Genomic DNA, 18,457 nt, shown 5'->3' with positions numbered 1-18,457 from the left:
TGTGTTGGATACTAGCTATGGCCGCGCCAAATGACGCAGTGTGAAGACTGCGCCGGTACAGCTAGGCAGTAACAAACTCGCCCTCCTCCAGCTACTGCAATCCTCCTTCTGTATGTATGCCCTTCCCCCTTCAAGCCAACAATGAGGCGGTGATGCGCAACTGCGGAAGTGTCGCAATAGAGACCCAAAGTGACTCAGGTGCTGCGACGACGGCGGCGCCTAGTAGGGTGTCGTCTAGGATGAGCCTCGTCAGTTGCGAAGCTGATAAACAGCGTCGAGTAGACTCTGTGAGACGTTGTCGGGGTTGTCGTGATGGTGGGGGCCTGAGGTTGGTGGTCAGGCGAGTGATTTGTAGGAACAAAGGTGGAGGAGCGCGTGCGGTCTTTGACAATCGCGAACCAGCCGCGCCTCCGTTTGCCAAGCCCGGGCCCGGCAAATAGTATCACCGCGCGTCATGGCCGTCGCGCTCCCTTGAACTTTCCTTTGGTCACCTCTCGATCGACGTTCGCGCCTGGTCCACCTTTACTGCGACAAGTCACCGTTAACCGATCTCGCATCCTCCGCGCCTTCTCACGGATACTCCGATTTCGACGAACCAGGCCCGAACAGCCAGCATGGAGGACGTTGAGTTCAACCGATCGCATTCGAGGTCGCCATTACCAGCGGCTGGCAACGACCCAGCTGATCCGCTGCGCCCCGAAATCGATGAGGAGAATGCCACCCCGAACCCCCCTATCGGTGATCCAGACCAAGATATGGAGGTGACAGAGGACCGACCCGGCGAGATGCCTGACCAGGACGACATCGAGGCTGGCTTGTCAGACAACGAGTCGGTGCTTTCTGAGGCGCTGGACGATGACCAAATGGACGAGCAGTTTGGCGATTTCGATATCAACAATGTTGCTATTGACGAGCGCCCGGCGCAAGCGATCGACGAAGACAATGTCAAGCAGATTGGTGTACACAAGCGAAAGCGCACTGCTGCTGAGGGTGAAGAGCCAAAGAAGAAGAAAAAGAGGGCTGAAAAGCCTCGCCGCAAGAAGAACAAGGATGGCGACGATGACGGTGATATTGCAGAGGGTGACAGGCGAAGCAAGCGGTCCAAGAAGGCAGGCAGGGTCCGAGCCGCAAGCCCAGAGGGCGATCCAGACGAGCATCTCACTCCGGAAGAGCGTACGTATGACCATATCTAGACCCTCATATCTACTAAATGTGACTTTAGGACGAAAGAAGCAGCTTAATGCCCAAATCGACAGCATCGTTAGCACCAGCTCGAATCGCCGCCGCAAGAAGGATGGCATTGACCTTGAACAAATGGCCGACCAAGAGATTGAGGAGATGCGCCGCCGTATGGCAGCTGCCGCCGAAGCCGACAACGAAGGTCGAAAGCGCAACGAGCCTGCACGACACAAGCTCAAACTTCTGCCAGAAGTCACCGCCCTCCTGAACAAGAACACACTCAGAGATACTATTGTGGACCCCGAAGTGAACCTTCTCGAGTCGGTGCGCTTCTTCTTGGAGCCCCTAAGCGACGGTAGTCTTCCCGCGTACGACATTCAGAAGGATCTCATGGCCTCATTAGCCAAGTTGCCCGTCAACAAGGACACGCTTGTCGCATCCGGCATCGGCAAGGTCATCATGTTCTACATCAAGAGCAAGAAGCCCGAGTTGACCATCAAGCGACAAGCCGAGCGCCTCTTCACAGACTGGACGCGTCCCATTCTTAGGCGGACAGACGACTACCGCAAGAAGGAGTTTGCCCAGGCCGACTACGACCCGAGGTATGTACTGCGCCCTCATATCTCGCTATATATGCTAACAACCCTAGCCAAATCAAGACTACCGACAGGTCCGCTGCCAGCAGCCAAGCTGCCGCCTACGCAGCCAACCGAAAGAAGCAGCTCGAAGCCCCCAAGGCATTCCAGCGTGCCCGCATGGAGTCTGGTCCCACTACGTATACCATTGCGCCCAAGAGCAACGTTGTGTTCAACGAGAACGCACGCAGTCGTTCGAGCAACGTGGATATCATGAAGCAAATCAGGGGTGGTCGCAGCGGAGGCAGGCGCTGAGCTAGGTCTCACGACGCCATTCACATGCGGTTTGCGTTTTCTTTTCTGTTCGGCTTTAGACAAGGTGATTGATCCGCTGCTCTGGACGTCACATTGGTACTCTGATATACTCTTGGGGTCTACGCATGGTAAAATTGCATAGCGGGCGTTACTTGCAGCTTCAGAGTTGGTGTGTGGGTTAGCCAGCTTCTTGTACACTATCGAATGCATTATTTTTCTTCTGAACGTAACCCGAATGCTGTCATTCCCTGCGTTGACCTAATACTCATGCTCATCACGCATACTGACTAAAGTCGCGTTGATGGTTTGAAGTGAGAATGATGTACCTTCACTACGACATCCTCCTAGAGGCCAAGAATATAATAAGAGACACTGTCCATGCTAAGAGAGACTCTTTGCAGGCTCTCTGCGCCGATGCGGCCTCATACAACAGTCCTGCGCTGGAACATCCTCGATCTTCGAACCCCGCCAAAGAGGAAGATTTTAACCCTCAAGCAAAAAGCAAAAAAAAGGCTTCTAGCTCTGATGCTACATATTCTATAGCATGCAAAGAGCAAAAAGAAGGTTATTTTCCGACACCGGGAATCTGAATCGTTGTTAGAGGAGATCGAACTGAGGGGTAATCGCAGAAGCTTACCGAACCCGGGCCTTGCCGGCACTGAACAGTGAACTGACTCTGCAGATGAGAGCGGCAAATCCTAGCCACTAGACCATATCGGACGTTGATTGGATGAGAAGACGAGGAATTGGTGTGAATATAAAGTTTGGGAAAGATTGGTCATGTGGTGGTGGAGTTAAGGGGTGGAAAAATTTGTATACAGGAAAAGCCCCACTAAGTACAATCCAAAAAGCGAAATTTATGCTCCGACCATCCACAAGGCAGCGGCATAGAGCACATGATGTACCGAACTTGTGGTTGAGATAGTACCGTGGTTGCTGTTGAAAAACCAAAAAAAAATCGACCGAACCAGAGGACACTTGATACAATCTAATCTACAACGAGATATCTAGATCAAGACCGAGACTACCAATTCTAAACACGTTGACGGTGTCTGCAAAGGTACTGTTGTTGTCTTGGTTGTCCGCCAACTCTACTCCATCGCGCGTGATAATCTCTGTGCTACCCACAGTGTTCACGTTGTAGAGATTGATATCGTACGTGTTGCGGCCCCCTTCAATCGACAGAATGGTCGACTGGCACTTTTTGTCTTCCGTAACCCGCGAGCAGTTCGTCGAGTAGTTGTTGAAGAAAGAGTACAGGCCTATTCCGTAGCCGAGAATGTTGTTGCTGCGGAGGATGCGCAGACCCCAGCCAGACGCTGTGCTAGTGGACGTAGAGTTCGTTCCATTTAGAGGCTTGTGTGTGAAGACTGGGTCAGACAGCGCAGGGTTGTTTGGGAAAGGGAGGGTAGCATCGGGGTTGGGCTGATAGTAGGCTGTCTCCGTTTGGATCTGGCCCATGAAGACGTTCTTTGTGTCGACGAATTGGTATTCGTAGAGGACGTGGTGCTCGACTGCCGTGCCGGTTCTGCGATAACGTTAGTGACGGTTGGCGAAACTACAAAGGTGAAAACTCACAGCCATATCCTCCCGTTGATACTCTCAACAAGCAGACCACGGCCAGCATAGAGAGTGAGCTGGCCGTCACCGTCGAGGTCATGGTCAGAAGTCCACAGCCAATTGTTCTCCATGTACAGTCCTGCACTGAACTTGGTGAGGTGCATAGTCATGTAGGATACAATGCATTCCTCCTTCAAATTCGCCGCAGTGGTTGTAATGTTAGGCGTTGTCCCACACTGCTTGACTTGCTGGTCTGATCCCACGAATCCTCCGATACGTGCATGCACATCCCAAAGACCAGCAGGCTCGTCGGTATAGGTACCAAGATTGTACTCAATCAGAATGGCACCAGCCTGCGCGCCCTTTGTGCTCACGAAGAGATCGGACAACTCCACTCGGCCCTGTTCGCCTGGTCGGGCGATCTGCACAACTGGCTTGGGATTGGCCATGTCGTTGAAGTAGGGGCCAGAGGAAAGAATTACAGAGGCAAGAGCCTCTCCAATGATAGTGGCACCGGGAGGGATGTAGATTGTAGAGGTGACCACATAGAAACCGGCGTCGATGAAGAGGATCTTCCCCTCGGCGTTAGCTTGGAGGATCGCGGCGTTGAGAGCATCGGTGTCGTCGGTTCGACCGTCTCCAGTGGCACCAAGATCACGAGCGCTGAGGAACTGCGACAGTGGGACATCGCCATACTGAGGCTTCGAGCGCTCGTAGTATTTGCCATCTGCACCCAACAGTTCTGTTGGGCGCTTGGTTGGGTCAATAGCGCCGCGCACCTCTACGGGACCTTGAGGCAGATATCGGTGACCGTCAGCCCAAGCTTCGATAGTCGAAGCACCAGAAGATCCTGCTAGGTACGTTCCGTTGGGTCCAGCTACAGCAGTACGAACATTGTCGAGTTTGATGTTCTCCAAGTAAAGAGATCCGGCAGCAGCAGGCTCGGAGTTCTTAGTCCTGGAGGTAACAATACCGATCGGGGTGTTTGTGATCTCGCTGTCAAAGAAGGTGATTGACCCCACATTGACCGCAGACGGACCGCCGTTGGTCATGTTGAGTCCGACCTGGCAGTTGTTGATTGAGACAGACTTGTACGTCCAGCCCCAATCCCAGAGCTGCTCAATAGCGGTGGTGACATGGTTGAACGTGATGTTGCGAGTGGTGAATTGCTGGTTTCCGACGATGAATCCCTTGTTTCCACCGTTGAAGACGAGATCCGTCATGAAACCACCGGATCCCGCTTCAACGAAGAGACCTTGGTGTTGCGTTCCGTTTTCGGCATTCATGTTGAAAATCACGTTCTGGATACTCGTCGCCTGTGCAGTTGGCCAATGGATTCCGGTGGGTGAATCCTTAGCCGACATTTTTGTTGTGTCAATGATGAGGTTCCGAATCTGGCGGAAGAAGGTGACCGTAGGACCGAAACCAAGTCCATTGTCGCCGTATAGAGAGCCGTCGATCAGGCCGAAACTTGAGCCGGAGAAGTTGGACGCAGCCTGGATGGTAGGAAGACAGTTTGGGTTTCCGATGATCTTTAATGAGTCAGTCACAACGTTCCACACCTTTCACAAAAGTGCCCGATCCCAAGTAAAATCCGACATGTTGCATGTACCCTACAAGTATGCACCACATCTTCATCCGTATGTAGATGAGTCAGAAGTCAGTGTAACTTCTAGGGTACCCTTCCTTTTTTTACTTGGCTGACTTTGGTGATCCCATCTTGATTGCACTGGAGGTGTTCATACCTGAGTATAGTAATAGTCGATGATAGCACTCGAGATCTTGTATGTACCACCTGGAAAGTACACAACAGCAGGCTGATTAGTAGAACTCCCGCAAGTTCCAGGCGCACATCTGCCACCATATGAGATCGCTCTCTGAATGGCGGCAGTATCATCATGGACTCCATCGCCGACTGCGCCAAAAGACTTGACATTCCGGAAGACGGTGTAGTTGCCAGGGTTCGGATTGTAGCTAGCAATGCCCTGGTGTTTGATATCTTCCATCCAGTATGGAGCACATGACGCATCCTGATCTAAAGATTGGCGAGGTCTTGCATGGGGATGGGCGTGGCGGGGCGCAAAGTGTAGGTTGGAGGATCCATGGACATAGCCGTTGTTGGAAGGAGCGGACAGCGCGATTGCGCAAGAAGAGTACAATGCCAACACAACGGAAGATGCGGAAAGCAACATCTTCGATAAAGAACGTAAAGAGCGACGGGAAAGTGAACAACAGAAGTTGAAGGCCGTCAGACTTCCGCAAGATCACATATTAATACAGCACGAGTAGGGGCGGATCTTTTGTCGCCCCTGTCATCATTTGGGGTCGTTGTAGGGCCGATCGACCGCAACTACATCCGGCGATCAGCCATGCGTATTTGCTTCGCTGATTGGGCACGCAGGCTGCGCGGTGCATTGCTGTTCGGGCTCGGATCGGAATCTGTGGCGTTCTTGTTGACGGCGTGTTTAGAAGATCTGAAACATTTAGTTCACCGGTTCGCAACGGATCATTGCAGCGCCCAATGTTAGCTTTCGCAATCAAACCATATACCAATTCCGGAGTCCTGGATGGGGGCGACACAGATTGTACGACCTGCACGTTGGGCGCATGATGCCTCCACGGACTGCGGGCACGCGGGTGCATTGTTGAGTCTCGGCCTCCTGCGTTAGCCTCGCACTGAATGGTAAACCACCACTTCATCTGAGGCAACGCTGACCGCATAGCTACATATCAGAAAAACAAGTACATACGTTAGAAGCCTACATTGTTCTTAGAAGTTGTAATCTGCGAGTTATATGCTGTTGTAGGCCGCTGAATATACTCGCACCTGCCTGTTCATTCTACACATCTCGCCCCCAGATTTCGGCAGGTGGACGTGCTTGCGGGTTTATTCCCGGTAATTCGACATCACCGCGCCACGAGCTTCACTGACCTGGTTCCGTGCCCTGTGTAGGTTCAAGACAGGGGCATCTTATACGAGGGAAAACTGAACACCCTGGAGCCTACATCAAAATGAAAACATGCAATATAGGTGATCCAACGTGAACGTAGGCTCTAGGGTGTTCAGTTTTCACTTGTATGAGGTGGAGGCGAATGCACATTGATCTATGCAACGAGATCCCATATGAAGGGACATGCTACCAGAGATGACAGCGTGTGGAAATGACAGAATTGGGGGTCGAAGAAATGCGCCTTCGATTCAGCCTGGGGCCTGGTCTCGGTTTGGGCTGATCATCGAAGTATTGGAGGTTGCCAGATTGGGAGGTTGAAGTTGGGGATTGATAGAACTCGTGTCAGCTCCAAAGAGAATATGTCAAGGGTATGCGCGTTGATGAGTGAACAGCATGTCCGTTCAAGTGTACATCGGTCCGTTTTACTGTATAGGACAGCTTGTTCGTACAAGAAATCACGACTGAGCAGTCGGGATGAGGAGGAATTGAAATCCCCGAAGACTAGTAATCAGGTCTGAGTGAAAGACGTTCAGTCTTCGAGCAAACGGTTTCTTGTTATGCATAGATTGTGAGACAGAAGACTTGATGAACTGTTGTTGGTTGCTCTGCGTGAAAGAGGGTCCTGCCATGCTGGACCCGACAGTTGAGAAAGAGGGTTCAAAGTAATGTCTGCTGTTCATGCTGAAGAGAAAGGGCGAGCAAATCGAGCGATCAGCCTTGCAAGAAGGGTGCGCGCAACCACGTGACCAACCCCATCGGCGACATCGTAGCCCAAACGCCGACAATCCAAACTTTTGCGTATCCAAGTGCACCGTAAACGTCATCTTCGAGATACCCAACTTGCATACCACCTGTCGCTCTACAGCACCTCCTATCGCCTGACCTCATACCTCATACAACACACCGCCAGAATGTTCGGAGGTGAGTTTGGCCAGGGATTGCCGCATTCAAGACAACGAGGCTGACGTGCACGACAGCACCACCACAACCATCCAAGCAGGAGCTTGCCGCGGCCGAGGCACAGACTATGACCGATATCAAGTGGACAGCTGCCAGCGCTGTCGTGCTGTACTTCTGTAAGGATGATCTGGGACTACATGGTGGTTGGATGGAGACTAACAGCCTGCAGCACCTCATCTCGTCGAATACGTCTCGAAACTCTTCTAAGCAGCGACTGCTCCCGCGATTACGAACCTCGTCCGAAAAATCTAAAGCGCTGGACATGAACAGGTGTACGCACAGACGGAGTGAAAGAATGAAGCAATATACCAACGAACTACTGTACAACATACTCGCATGGCCTAGGGAATACATGCGCTTGTAACATTACTGGTTGAAAGGACACAATTACCCTTACAGTATACGGGGATCGACGCATACGTCTGGAAGCAAAGAGAACTCACCAAACGCCATCTGACATGTGCGCAATGATGAGACGATGAATATTATGCAACGCTTGATTGTACGCCTTCTATGCATCCGTCCGCTGCTGCATGGTATCTCGCAACGCCCAACTTTTCGCAATATAACCTCTACATCTCCTATGAATCGTACATGACAAATGCGCCCTCGTATTATACCCTTATCGCTTTGCTGGCCTTGAGTGCTTTGCAGTCTCCCACTCGTCGTATTCGTCTCTGGTGTCGTCGACCCACTTCTTGAGGTGCTCGAGTTGTCGGTCGTAGTCCTTGAGAAGCTGAGATACATTGTTAGTATGTGTGAGGGATCGTGAAATGGGCTTCTTACCTTCTCCAATGCCTTCTGGTCTTCATCTGTAAGAAGTTCACCATTTTGCTGCTGGTCAATCGTCTTGCCCAGCTTCTCAGTCTCCTCTTGTAGGATGCGCGCCCGCTCGCGCACACCGGACATACGCGCCCAGATCTCTTCTTGTCGCCCGCCAAGCACAGGATCAAAGGTCTGCTTCTCCAACTCGATGAGCTTCTTCTTCAATTCCTCCTCTGGCTGATCCATAACGTATCCCCGGTTTCGCAAGATCTGGACCTTGGTTGCAAGGGCCAACGTTCGCTGGGTGAAGACAACGTGCTTGCGCTTAGCTTCGGTGATGCGCGATGCTACCGTCAGCTCATGGGCGTCTTTGAGAAGCGATAGTGCATTGTTGATCTCGTGCAGGCGGGTTCGTAGCGCGGTGACGGCGGCTGCTTGTTGTTTGATGCGTTCTCCAACCTGCTCGAAGCCACGCGCAAGCACAGGAATAGCACCTGGACTTGGCTTCTTGGACAAAGCCTCCTCCCATTTCCGTTCGTCTTCACCCTGCGAGGGACCGTAGAAGGGCGCTTCTTCAGGCTTGACCGAGTTGTAGAAGTAGTATTGGAAGACGCATTCGGGGCTGCTGGGGTCCCACTTGTTATTCAGGATCCGTATCTGCTCAATGACCGACTTCTCTCCTGGCAAGTGTTAGCGCGACTTCAGCGGTGATTTCGAGGTGCCGTACTGTGACCGTTCATGGTATTAGCAGCGAAAGGTTGCGCGGAGGACTGGCGCAACTGCGGAAGCCCTTCGCGCTGTTGTTGGATGCTTTGCGCCTGAATGTTGTTCAGGACGGGCGCAGGCTGCAACGAGGCGCCAAAGAGGCTGTTGCTCATATTTGGCTGTTGTTGCTGCCCCTGCTGCTGCTGTTGCTGTTGCTGCTGAGGCTGGCCAAACAGACTTGAGCCGGCATTCTGTTGTTGCTGTTGAGGTTGTCCGAAGAGGCTTGAGCCTGCATTCTGCTGCTGTTGTTGGGGCTGGCCGAACAAGCTCGATCCCGAGTTCTGCTGTTGTTGTTGCGGCTGTGTCGAGCCAAACAGGCTATTGGTGTTGTTCTGTTGAGGGGCGGTCGATGAGCCGAAGAGGCTGGACTGTGTCGCGTTCGACTGCTGCGGCTGTTGCTGCTGCGATTGACCGAAAAGACCGCCAGCTGGTGCTGTGGTGCTTCCAAACAGAGTGCCCGTCTTCTTTTCTCCACCTGCCGGGTTTCCAAAGCTGAAAGACATGTTGAATAGAATTCGTAGTATGCGCGTGTCCTTCTGGGCAGATTCGATAGTGATTCGAACGAGTGACGTTATTCAGGTCGCGGATGGAGGAGCTTCCAATGTTTGTTTTCGGTCGCGCGCAGGCACGCGAAGGAGGCGATCGCTGAAAGTAGGCGCTGGTATAATTTACAAAAACAATCAATCGGCGCGCATCCTGTTTGATGAGAAGCAGAAGAGGCGTGTAAAGGCGCAGTTGGGGTGCAGATGGAGCAGTGAGAGATTGTTGTCTCTCGCTCACAAAGGTCAGGCACAAGCGCGGCCCATCGCATCCCTGCCAGTTTTAGTGAGCGCCAAGACCGACTTCCGCGACGACCTCACGAGCATCATCTCCAATTCGTGAGCCGATAGCCCGCCATTGGCACCTCACCCTCAAGATGTCGTCGCGCCAGCCCAGGTAAGCGCCCCCTGCCAACCTCATGGCGCTCACACATGCTGACTAAATTGCAGGTTCAACCAGCAAGCCCTCATCGACACCACCCCTCTACCCGACGACATCCCCAAGGTCAAGGAGCTCGGAGCCAGTTCTGCGCCCCTCCTCAGTGCCTCGTTCTTCATTGGCGCGCGATGCAAGGCCTACAACGATGACTACATGATGTGCAAGACCGAGGCCAACGGCCGGGGAGAGTTTGACTGCATGAAGGAAGGCCGTAAGGTCACCAGGTGTGCGGCTAGCGTGTACGTACTGGCGCAAGGTCGAATGAGGAACCCTGGGTACTGACAGCTGTGGCAGTATCAAGGACATCAACGAGAACTGCCTGGAACAGTTCCGCACCCACTGGCAATGCCTAGAGAACCATAACCAGCAACTGTGGAACTGCCGGTCAGAAGAGCGCAAGCTCAACAAGTGTGTATTCGAGAAGTTGGTATGTCGCGGTTATCGTTGTGCCTTGTGTCTTTCGCTAATACCACTTCAGAAATTGGAGAAGACGATACCAGATGCGCCAAAGGGCGAGACCCCAGTCCACCTGCGCACACGCAACATATTTGCGACCCACTGAGCTTTGTATATTTCTACCGCATGGATGGGCACAGTGAGAAATGAACGACATCATTTGAATGCATGACTGTGACGAATTCTAGCGCCACTGTTTGTAAAGTGACGAAGCGTTCGGTTTGCTGCAACTATAGGTCACGTACAACAGGAGATCTGCTACACTCCGACCCCTTCGTCAATGTACCTTCGCATTCATTTTCTACCGTATCTTCTTATTGTCGCTTTTCGTATCTCCAGACAATGCTACGTGAATCAGGCGGTCCACCGCGGCAACATTGCGCATTCATGATCACCGTGGGGCTTGAATAGCCGCTGTCACCAGCTATTGTTCAACAAGCCAGCGAACCCTATTAATACCCGTCATCTTCGCAGTTTCTACTCCTGACAGCTCCGTCTCCCACACTCAGCGTCACCATCTGCTCTTTTCCATCAATCCCCCTGACAGCGCTCAGATCAGCAATCACGCTGAATCCGACATGATGGCCTCGTCAGCAGCACCTTCTGCCAACCCCTTCAGTGACAGATACGCCGAGTCTCCTACGCAGCCTACGAAGACCGTCGACACCGATGTATTCCTCAAGGTCAACACCAGCAGCAAGCCTGGCTGTGACAGCGACAATGTATCTCACAACATCCAGCACACTATTCTGGGCGAGCCTGGTGTTCAATGGGTTCCTAACCTCAGATGGACCCCTCCCTCCTCCCGCGGCTCTCGCGTAAGTCTGTCCAGCATGGATGGTTCGTCCACAGCGCCCTCCTCACCGATTTCCGATGACACGGATGAGCCTATCGAGTGGAATAGTGGTAGCCTCATGTACCTCATCAGCATCCTGACACCGGAAGAGCTAGAAGCAGACACCTTCACCTTTTCTCCACCACTCTCGGTGCTAGAAGACTTCAGAAACCCATTTCACCTTCAACTCTACAACAAGGAACACATATTGATCGCCAAATCAGACCCGATTTGTTTGAGCCCAGAACAAGCCCACCGCTCGATCGCTCATGACCTCATGTCAGACCACAAGTTTATCGACGCCACCATCGGCAAGCTGAACGCACTGTGGGCCATCCACAGTAGCTCAGTACCTACATTGGCGTCGTTGCTACGCGGAATGGAAGAGATGATGACGGTTGCCGACGACGAATGGCAGCAGCGTATCTATCAGCTGAGCGGCGCAGTCGATGGAGACTACGTTGGTGAGTGTGTGGATGGAGAGTGCTCCATAGAGACTCGTCTGGAGTACTACCTGCTGCTGAAAGGCAGGGACGCCCTGGAAGATTCTATGCGGTGTGTAAGTCACGTTTTGGGCTTGGACTCCGACGAGGAGAGGGCAGAGCGCGCGAGAATATTTGGGGAGGCAGGTAGCTTCCTCGAGAAGGCGTTTGAAGAGATGTTAGCTGAGGTGTAGGGGCATGTTGTCGTCCGGGTCGTGTTTCGCATGGGTAGAGGCGATGTTAGAACGGGATGATACCTCCTGGCTTGTATGTTGGTAGCATGAAACGGGCTTGTTGCTCATCTGAATACAATCAGGCTCTATCGAGCTACTGGGTATCTCTATCGTACATTCATAATCATTACCACACTTCAGCATCAAGCCCTCCTTCCGCCTCCTCCACCGCCACCCCTCGCAGCCCCCAAGAACCTATCTCTCAGACTACCCCTGTTGGCCGCCGCATTCCCTGCAGGTGAGCTCCTCAAGAACGAGCTGCCCTCAAGCAGCGAACTACTACCATCCATGCCGAAGCTACTACGCCCATTCCCCAAATCAACGCCCAGACTAACCCTTCCAACAGCGGGATGTCCGCCTCCAAACATCATGCCCCCAGGCAATCCCGAACTTCTGCGGCTTGAAACACGGCGTCCACTGGAGCGGCGTCTATGTGAACGTGTGGAACGCGCAGAAGCCAGACCAGGTGGAAGGGCGCTATTATCCACGTCGCTATCATCTTCGAGTTCGGAATCCGTGTGTTCGTAACTCCCGGCTTCTGGTACATCGTCATCGAGATCGCGCTCATCTTGTAGGACGCCTGCCATCTCCGCCTCCTCCATCTCCAACATATGCGATACTTCTGCTTCCAACATGCTGCCCTCAATGAAGCTGTCCTCGTTGAACGGTACTGTGCTTTCTTCCTGGACATCGCCGCTGACTTCGCTAGCTTCCTCCTCTGATTCTTCGTCGCTGGAGACCTCGGAGGCGGATGCGCTGGGTGTGCTTTCTGCCTCGGGGACTTCGTCGTCAAGGTCTCTTTCTTCTTCGCCTTCTCCAGCCTCTTCCGCCATCTCTCCTCTCTCCCTTTGCTCCTCATTTGCGGCGTCTTGTTGTGCGGCTGCCAAATCCATCATGGCTTGCTCTCTGCGCTGCATCATCTCTTGTTCCTCCTTCTCGAACTTTTCGTCCTCCCTGGCTTGGAGTGTTTTGGTGACACCGGGTGGACGAATCCAGCCCGCGCCGAATCTGCGAACATTGAGTTTACGCTGGGCGATTGTGTTTTCGTCGGCGGCTAAACTGGCGAGGAACTGATTTTGAATGCGACGAGGGCCATGGTGCGAGGTAGGGCGTCGCTGGTTTTGGCCGTGGGCTGTGTCTGGCGGGGAATTCGGGTGGGGATCTTCGAAGGCGGCGTGGGTGGTGTGGTGGGATGGCCAAAGGCTGGCGTCCTGGGAATATCGTCAATTTGTTGCTAACATGACCTATGTTTGGAGCACTCTGAGATACGCGTGAGAGTACTTACTGGGCGCGGCGCGATCATAGGCAACGAAAACATCTTGAAGCTCGTGACGGCGTCGGACGTCGTAGAATGGAATGGAGAAGTCGCAAACAAACGATTGCGCGGGTTGTCGCGTCGGAACGCGTCGTTTGGTGTTTCCTCGTGCTTGATGTGAGCTCATCGCCCCACCTCGGTTCGTCCTAATACAGCAAGGTGCCGCCCACCTGCACCGCTCTACGTCCACATGTCATACTACCTTACTGACTACACGTTCTCAAAAAGTTCAAAAACCTGCGCCAGAGAATCTATGTCTTTGTCCTGGCTATCCCAAATATTCGGAATATCGGCGTTGATGACCCATGTATCTGTCATGCGTGTCCAGAAATTCAAACACATACGTCCAAAAGACTTGGATTTGAAAGCGTCGTCCGTCTAAAACTGTTCCTATTCCCCTCTTCTGATCGCATCGATCAAAATCATCTGGATAATTTTCATGTTGGTGTAGTCCAAAGTCTAACGCTGTCAACCCCATGGGCCGCGTCCGAACTCATCAATCTCAATATGTGTCGATGTTGTGACCAAAACACAACCATGAAAGCCGCATGGGATTTGAAAAATCAGTGTATCGGTCCGAACGCGAATGCGAGTGTGATATACCGCGAATATACACCGGTAACACCGGTGTATGACTGGTACAATACCCGGTGTCAGTCAGAGTCGAGGTCGAGACTGAGGTCTACATGAAACTATTCGCGTACGATTTCGATCCACAAAAGAGCCTGAGAACCTCCGGGCGCCATAATAGGCGTTCTGGACGACACATCAAATTGATCGTGTTTCGTCCGTGGGGTGGAATAACAACCAAGTGCCGGGCTTGTCGCGGGTAGCAGGAAGCAGTTGGCTGTAAGCGACGAGTACCACCGCAACGAGGGCAATCCCTTGCGAATATACTTTACAAATCGGGCTGCAACACCTTGTAAAGGGCTGTCATATCCATCGTTAATCGGCCCTGCATAGAGTCATGTTCAGCCTCCGCGGACACTAATCGTCATGTGTACATGTACCTGTACATCCATCTCGTGGGTCCCCATCTTGAAGGAGAACGGCGCATCTCCGCCCTACTATTCCCGCTGTTACATCCAGCCCATGCTCCATCGTCGTCAGCCTCTGCTACGCTTAGGGAAAACGACCTTCGTCTACGGCACGACTTCGGTCTAGTCCATGAGATCTTTTCCACTTGTGCTCCGGCTTGTCGGTCGCCTCCGCGCCGACATCGCGAACCGCGGACCCGACAATTTCACAAGGTTTCGACGTGCGCTTGGTACAAGGCTGGTAGTGCAAGGTTGCGGAGACGGTGTAGACGTAGCCTATTTCGAAAAAAGCATCTAACGTCCATAATCTCCGTGTCTGTATCCGTCAAAAAGACTATTTTGATATCGCATGGCTAACGATGCGATGCCTATGCGATCCGCTTGCCGTGCCGGGTAGCTCCCCATTCAGTAGTCCCGGAGGCCTGCCCGCAGCAGGCGAACGGATGCTTGGCGGCCAAAGCTTAACGCTTACGTTGACGCTAGAATCGCGCATTTTAGCCGCCTCGCCGCCCACAGATGGGTCGAGATTCTAGGCGTGCAGCCGATGGCTTAGAGAGGATGTGGCATGAGCAAGCGAAGGTTAGCAGGCTGAAATGGGTGGCAGTGACGATCGAACAGGCGCGTCGGAACGAAACACGGTGAAGAGATTTCGGATAGCGGGTAGTAAGCATAGCGGGAGTAATACCATTTGCGGCTCTCGCGTTGAAGTTGTTGTACTGTATGGAAGCAGCCTTGGGAACCTGACATCCCGTGAAGCATACGACGGTCCTAATGTTTTCAATCGTAATAGCAAGACGTACTCTGGAGCATACGCCGGGAGTCTGACTGCTCTAGTTGCAACTTTGCACGGCTAGAACTGTCAATAGCCTCCAGGGCGTTCGTATACAGTGGTTGCTGCTAACAATGTATTGCCGTAGTGCACGACGCAGGAGAAAGTGGGAAGTGGGGAAAAACCTATTCATGTGTTCCAGCTTGTCAAAAGGTCCTTTCCTTGGAAGACGGAAGCTCCGCTTACAACCTGGACGCGTCCTGCACCAGTACGCGCGCTAGATACGTTTCAGTGTCGAGCGTCGAGAACTTTGCGCGGAAACGTAAGAGGCGTCTGCTTAGGGTTGCAGAATCACCTGAGTGGCTGGCGGCGCGTCCGCGATAACGGTATCGTGCCCATGGGAATGCTGCAGATTGTCAGCACCAGCGACAGGGTGTAATTCCTCGCGTGTGGGAAGAGAGGGGTAAGAATCCTATGTACTGAGTACTTGCCATGCGGCTACTTTATACCATAGCCACTTATCTGCTTGTTGCTGGGACCGTTGAGTTCGTGTCGTGCCGTTGAGCCAACAATCACACCACCTGGAGGCTCAATGTAGAAACGGCGTCCGTCTCGAGGCAGCATGGCAGGCTACAGGGGACCTGGTCCGTGACGACGATGGGCAGGGGCAGGCGACAGAATTGGGTGCGCAGATATTGGCAGATGGATATGCATCGAAGGTTGTGTTGCACCTGGGGAGGTTGTGTGGTTCGAGAGTTGGTGTCGGGCAACGCTGACCTATTCGTGGGTTTGGACAAGCGAACGATTGCGAATACAGTGCATATACGGCGGTTTCTCTTCGTCAGAGCGCCGCATACCGAATGATTGGATGTGCGCTTGGCCTCATCGCTGCGTTGGATAGATGGCGTATACACCACCTGTATAGTCAGCCATGGCACAACTGTGCCACAACATGAGCCGCTTGACGTCTCTAGCGACAGCAAGATGATGAAACGCAGCACAACAGTGGGAGAAGACTAAACATCTTGGAGTCTACATTGCCGTTAGGTCTCCCACTTTGCATGTTTTCATCTCGATGTAGTCTGCAAACGTGTTTAATTTTTGGTTGTCGTCTGGGGTGTCAAGAGGTTACTGGTATGAGAGCTTCTTGTATCGCAGCTGGCGTCATCAAGCTTGAGCATACCGATGGCCTCAGATAAGGCCAGTTAGACACAAGGTTGTCACCACTTCCACATGTCGTGAAACGAACAGTTGTTCAACGACACCAGCTGAGTAACTCAAGCCATTACAGCACGCTGTAACGTACCACATTCTCCCCTGATACGTAGCACTCGTAAACGCATTAAGACTGATCTTTCTTCAAGTAGAACCGTGAAGATCTTGGCCAGGTTATGCGTTAGTGTGCGGCATTATAGCGAGATGATGTATACCTCAACCATCATGTACAAGGCAATATACGCGTACATGGAAAGTCAAGAGAATCTGGGAACGTGGCCGTCTGCAATCAAAAGCGTTTGTCGCATATTCCTGCCCACTTTCAGTGGGGTCTGCGTACTAGTCGGGTTACTGCAAAGTATTCCATGGTTGGATTGATATGTAAAGAACGGTACGGAAGCGCTATCTTATCAAGCGACTATCTACCCGCAGGACCGACTGCACAAGTTGACCGAAGTCTTGATGCTCGCAACGGGGAAGTTCGTTTCTTCTGATCTGCACCTAGGTATGCTGTTACCCAAATGTCTACACCGTATCTATTTTGTCAGCACGAAGCCCTAGCATACGGCCCGCCCATGCCTTTATGGTACGGTTTCCCTAGGTGCAAGACAGAAGAAACGATTTGTCCATGGTACGGTCTGTTTGACGGGGTCTCTCATGTCCTGCCGCAGGATCGCCTGCAGGGGAAGATTGTTCCTCTATCTGGTCTGGTGCTAGGTAGATGCCCTGGTGTATAATGGCTTTTGCTATAGCACGGCGCAACATGGGATGCTGCACAAGCAGAGACGTGGAAAAGTTTGCATGCCATCCACGTCTGTTGCAGATGTTAGTTCTTTCGACATACAGGAAGCACCGGATGTAAGACCGTGCATAGATTCGAAGCATCGTAGAACAAAGTCGATAGTCGACGGTTTGGGCGACTGTTCGATAGGTGTGCTTCTGCTGCTAGGGTGGCTTGGCAGGTGTTCGGCTTGTACGGTGAGTATCATAGCGACAAGCAGCCAATGGCCAAATATCCGCAAAGCCACGCGGAAGCCCGGCCGTGCAAAAGCATCATCAAGGGCAGCAAAGATTTGCATCAGTTCGGCGGATTCTATTTGGATATGCGACACAGAAGTCAGGTCGTTTCGCAATATTGCACTTTGTGATACAGATGTTTGGGGTCAAGTTGGTGTGGTGTCATCGAGTGGGATATGGCGACTTGAGTAGTTGCATTCCGAGAAACCCAGCGGTGTGCTCCGTCGCCACTGGGAGCGGGGGCTAAAGACTAAATCCTGGGGTTTAACAGGGCGAATGACGGCAGCGTCGCAACAGGTCACAGATGGATGCGTGTTGCGGCAGGCTGCGTCCGACGACGGTGGTGAAATTTGCAACTGATTATCACAAACTTTACAGACAGGTCGACAGGCATGGACAGCAGGTGCAGCTGGACGTGCGCTGGAGGTAGCCTGGGGCCCGGGATGCCTGAGTGGACGATCAGGCGTGGAAGGTTTGTGGCAGGCAGGCGGTCGGTGGCACCATTCGAGGCGTGTGGACAGGCGCCCAGATGGCAGCTTGGCTTGGCTCGGTCTGCCGGATGCGACTCCGCGAGAGGCCAAGTCGAGGGCTGGCGTGGATCTGAGGCGTGCATGGTGGACAGGCCTCGACGCAATGGCGCAGGATGATTCGCATGCAGGCCTGGGACACGATGCAGTGTTTTGATTGAGCACAACGGCGCGGTCGCACAGCAAGCCGACTCCAGCCGCTGTCAGAGTCTAGAGAGTGCAGGGTGAAGAATCTGCAGCTAACGGGGCGTGCGCTGGAAGTTCAGGTACATCTCCCGCGGTGGACCGCACGGGTTTCGCAGTGCAAGTGGGAGAATAGACAATTCACTACGCCGGCAGAGTGGAGTTTGAAAAATTGAGGCATAATGGGTAGCGCCGAGCCCAGTGCGCTGGGGCGTCGGACAGCTGTGGATCGGCCTGGGTAGCCGGGCGGGCGAGGCAGCGCTGTCATGGCATCGATGTACCTCTACACAGGCGCCCGCTCCGGCTCTGGGTGGTGTCGTTCGCATGGGCAGGGATTATT

The 18,457-nt window shown here is 52.9% G+C and overlaps 6 protein-coding genes and 1 non-coding gene across 7 annotated transcripts; 3 read left to right on the top strand and 4 right to left on the bottom strand.

Annotated features, from left to right (window-relative positions):
• Nucleotides 1-614: 614 nt before the first annotated feature.
• J4E92_006272 (uncharacterized protein) lies at nt 615-2,069 on the top strand (the record flags this gene model as incomplete). Its single annotated transcript, XM_051497642.1, has 3 exons — nt 615-1,173; nt 1,223-1,781; nt 1,829-2,069. The coding sequence occupies 3 exons, from the start codon at nt 615-617 to the stop codon at nt 2,067-2,069; spliced, it is 1,359 nt and encodes a 452-aa protein (XP_051352289.1).
• Nucleotides 2,070-2,639: 570 nt separating this feature from the next.
• On the bottom strand, nt 2,640-2,789 carry J4E92_006271. The gene is made up of 2 exons: nt 2,752-2,789; nt 2,640-2,726 (listed from the first exon to the last, which is right to left on the bottom strand). It is a non-coding gene; the product is annotated as a tRNA-Glu (tRNA).
• Nucleotides 2,790-3,062: 273 nt separating this feature from the next.
• Nucleotides 3,063-5,237, bottom strand: J4E92_006270 (uncharacterized protein; the record flags this gene model as incomplete). The annotated part of the gene is made up of 3 exons (XM_051497641.1): nt 3,063-3,597; nt 3,648-5,161; nt 5,229-5,237. The coding sequence occupies 3 exons, from the start codon at nt 5,235-5,237 to the stop codon at nt 3,063-3,065; spliced, it is 2,058 nt and encodes a 685-aa protein (XP_051352288.1).
• A 2,925-nt stretch (nt 5,238-8,162) lies between these two features.
• Nucleotides 8,163-9,183, bottom strand: J4E92_006269 (uncharacterized protein; the record flags this gene model as incomplete). Its single annotated transcript, XM_051497640.1, has 3 exons — nt 8,163-8,276; nt 8,327-8,985; nt 9,033-9,183. The coding sequence occupies 3 exons, from the start codon at nt 9,181-9,183 to the stop codon at nt 8,163-8,165; spliced, it is 924 nt and encodes a 307-aa protein (XP_051352287.1).
• Nucleotides 9,184-9,986: 803 nt separating this feature from the next.
• J4E92_006268 (uncharacterized protein) lies at nt 9,987-10,610 on the top strand (the record flags this gene model as incomplete). The annotated part of the gene is made up of 4 exons (XM_051497639.1): nt 9,987-10,006; nt 10,060-10,287; nt 10,343-10,475; nt 10,527-10,610. The coding sequence occupies 4 exons, from the start codon at nt 9,987-9,989 to the stop codon at nt 10,608-10,610; spliced, it is 465 nt and encodes a 154-aa protein (XP_051352286.1).
• Nucleotides 10,611-11,085: 475 nt separating this feature from the next.
• J4E92_006267 (uncharacterized protein) lies at nt 11,086-12,015 on the top strand (the record flags this gene model as incomplete). Its single annotated transcript, XM_051497638.1, has 2 exons — nt 11,086-11,093; nt 11,124-12,015. 2 exons carry the CDS (start codon nt 11,086-11,088, stop codon nt 12,013-12,015), a joined length of 900 nt encoding a protein of 299 aa, XP_051352285.1.
• Nucleotides 12,016-12,197: 182 nt separating this feature from the next.
• Nucleotides 12,198-13,150, bottom strand: J4E92_006266 (uncharacterized protein; the record flags this gene model as incomplete). Its single annotated transcript, XM_051497637.1, is given in 2 exon segments — nt 12,198-13,124; nt 13,142-13,150. The coding sequence occupies 2 exon segments, from the start codon at nt 13,148-13,150 to the stop codon at nt 12,198-12,200; spliced, it is 936 nt and encodes a 311-aa protein (XP_051352284.1).
• Between the last annotated feature and the right edge of the window lie 5,307 nt (nt 13,151-18,457).

The sequence above is a fragment of the Alternaria infectoria genome (assembly GCF_024043175.1).
Source record: "Alternaria infectoria strain BMP 0036 chromosome Unknown scaffold_9, whole genome shotgun sequence".
Lineage (NCBI taxonomy): Eukaryota > Fungi > Ascomycota > Dothideomycetes > Pleosporales > Pleosporaceae > Alternaria > Alternaria infectoria.
The sequence above is the reverse complement of the archived record's forward strand: the minus strand, read 5'-3'. Positions and strand labels throughout refer to the sequence as shown.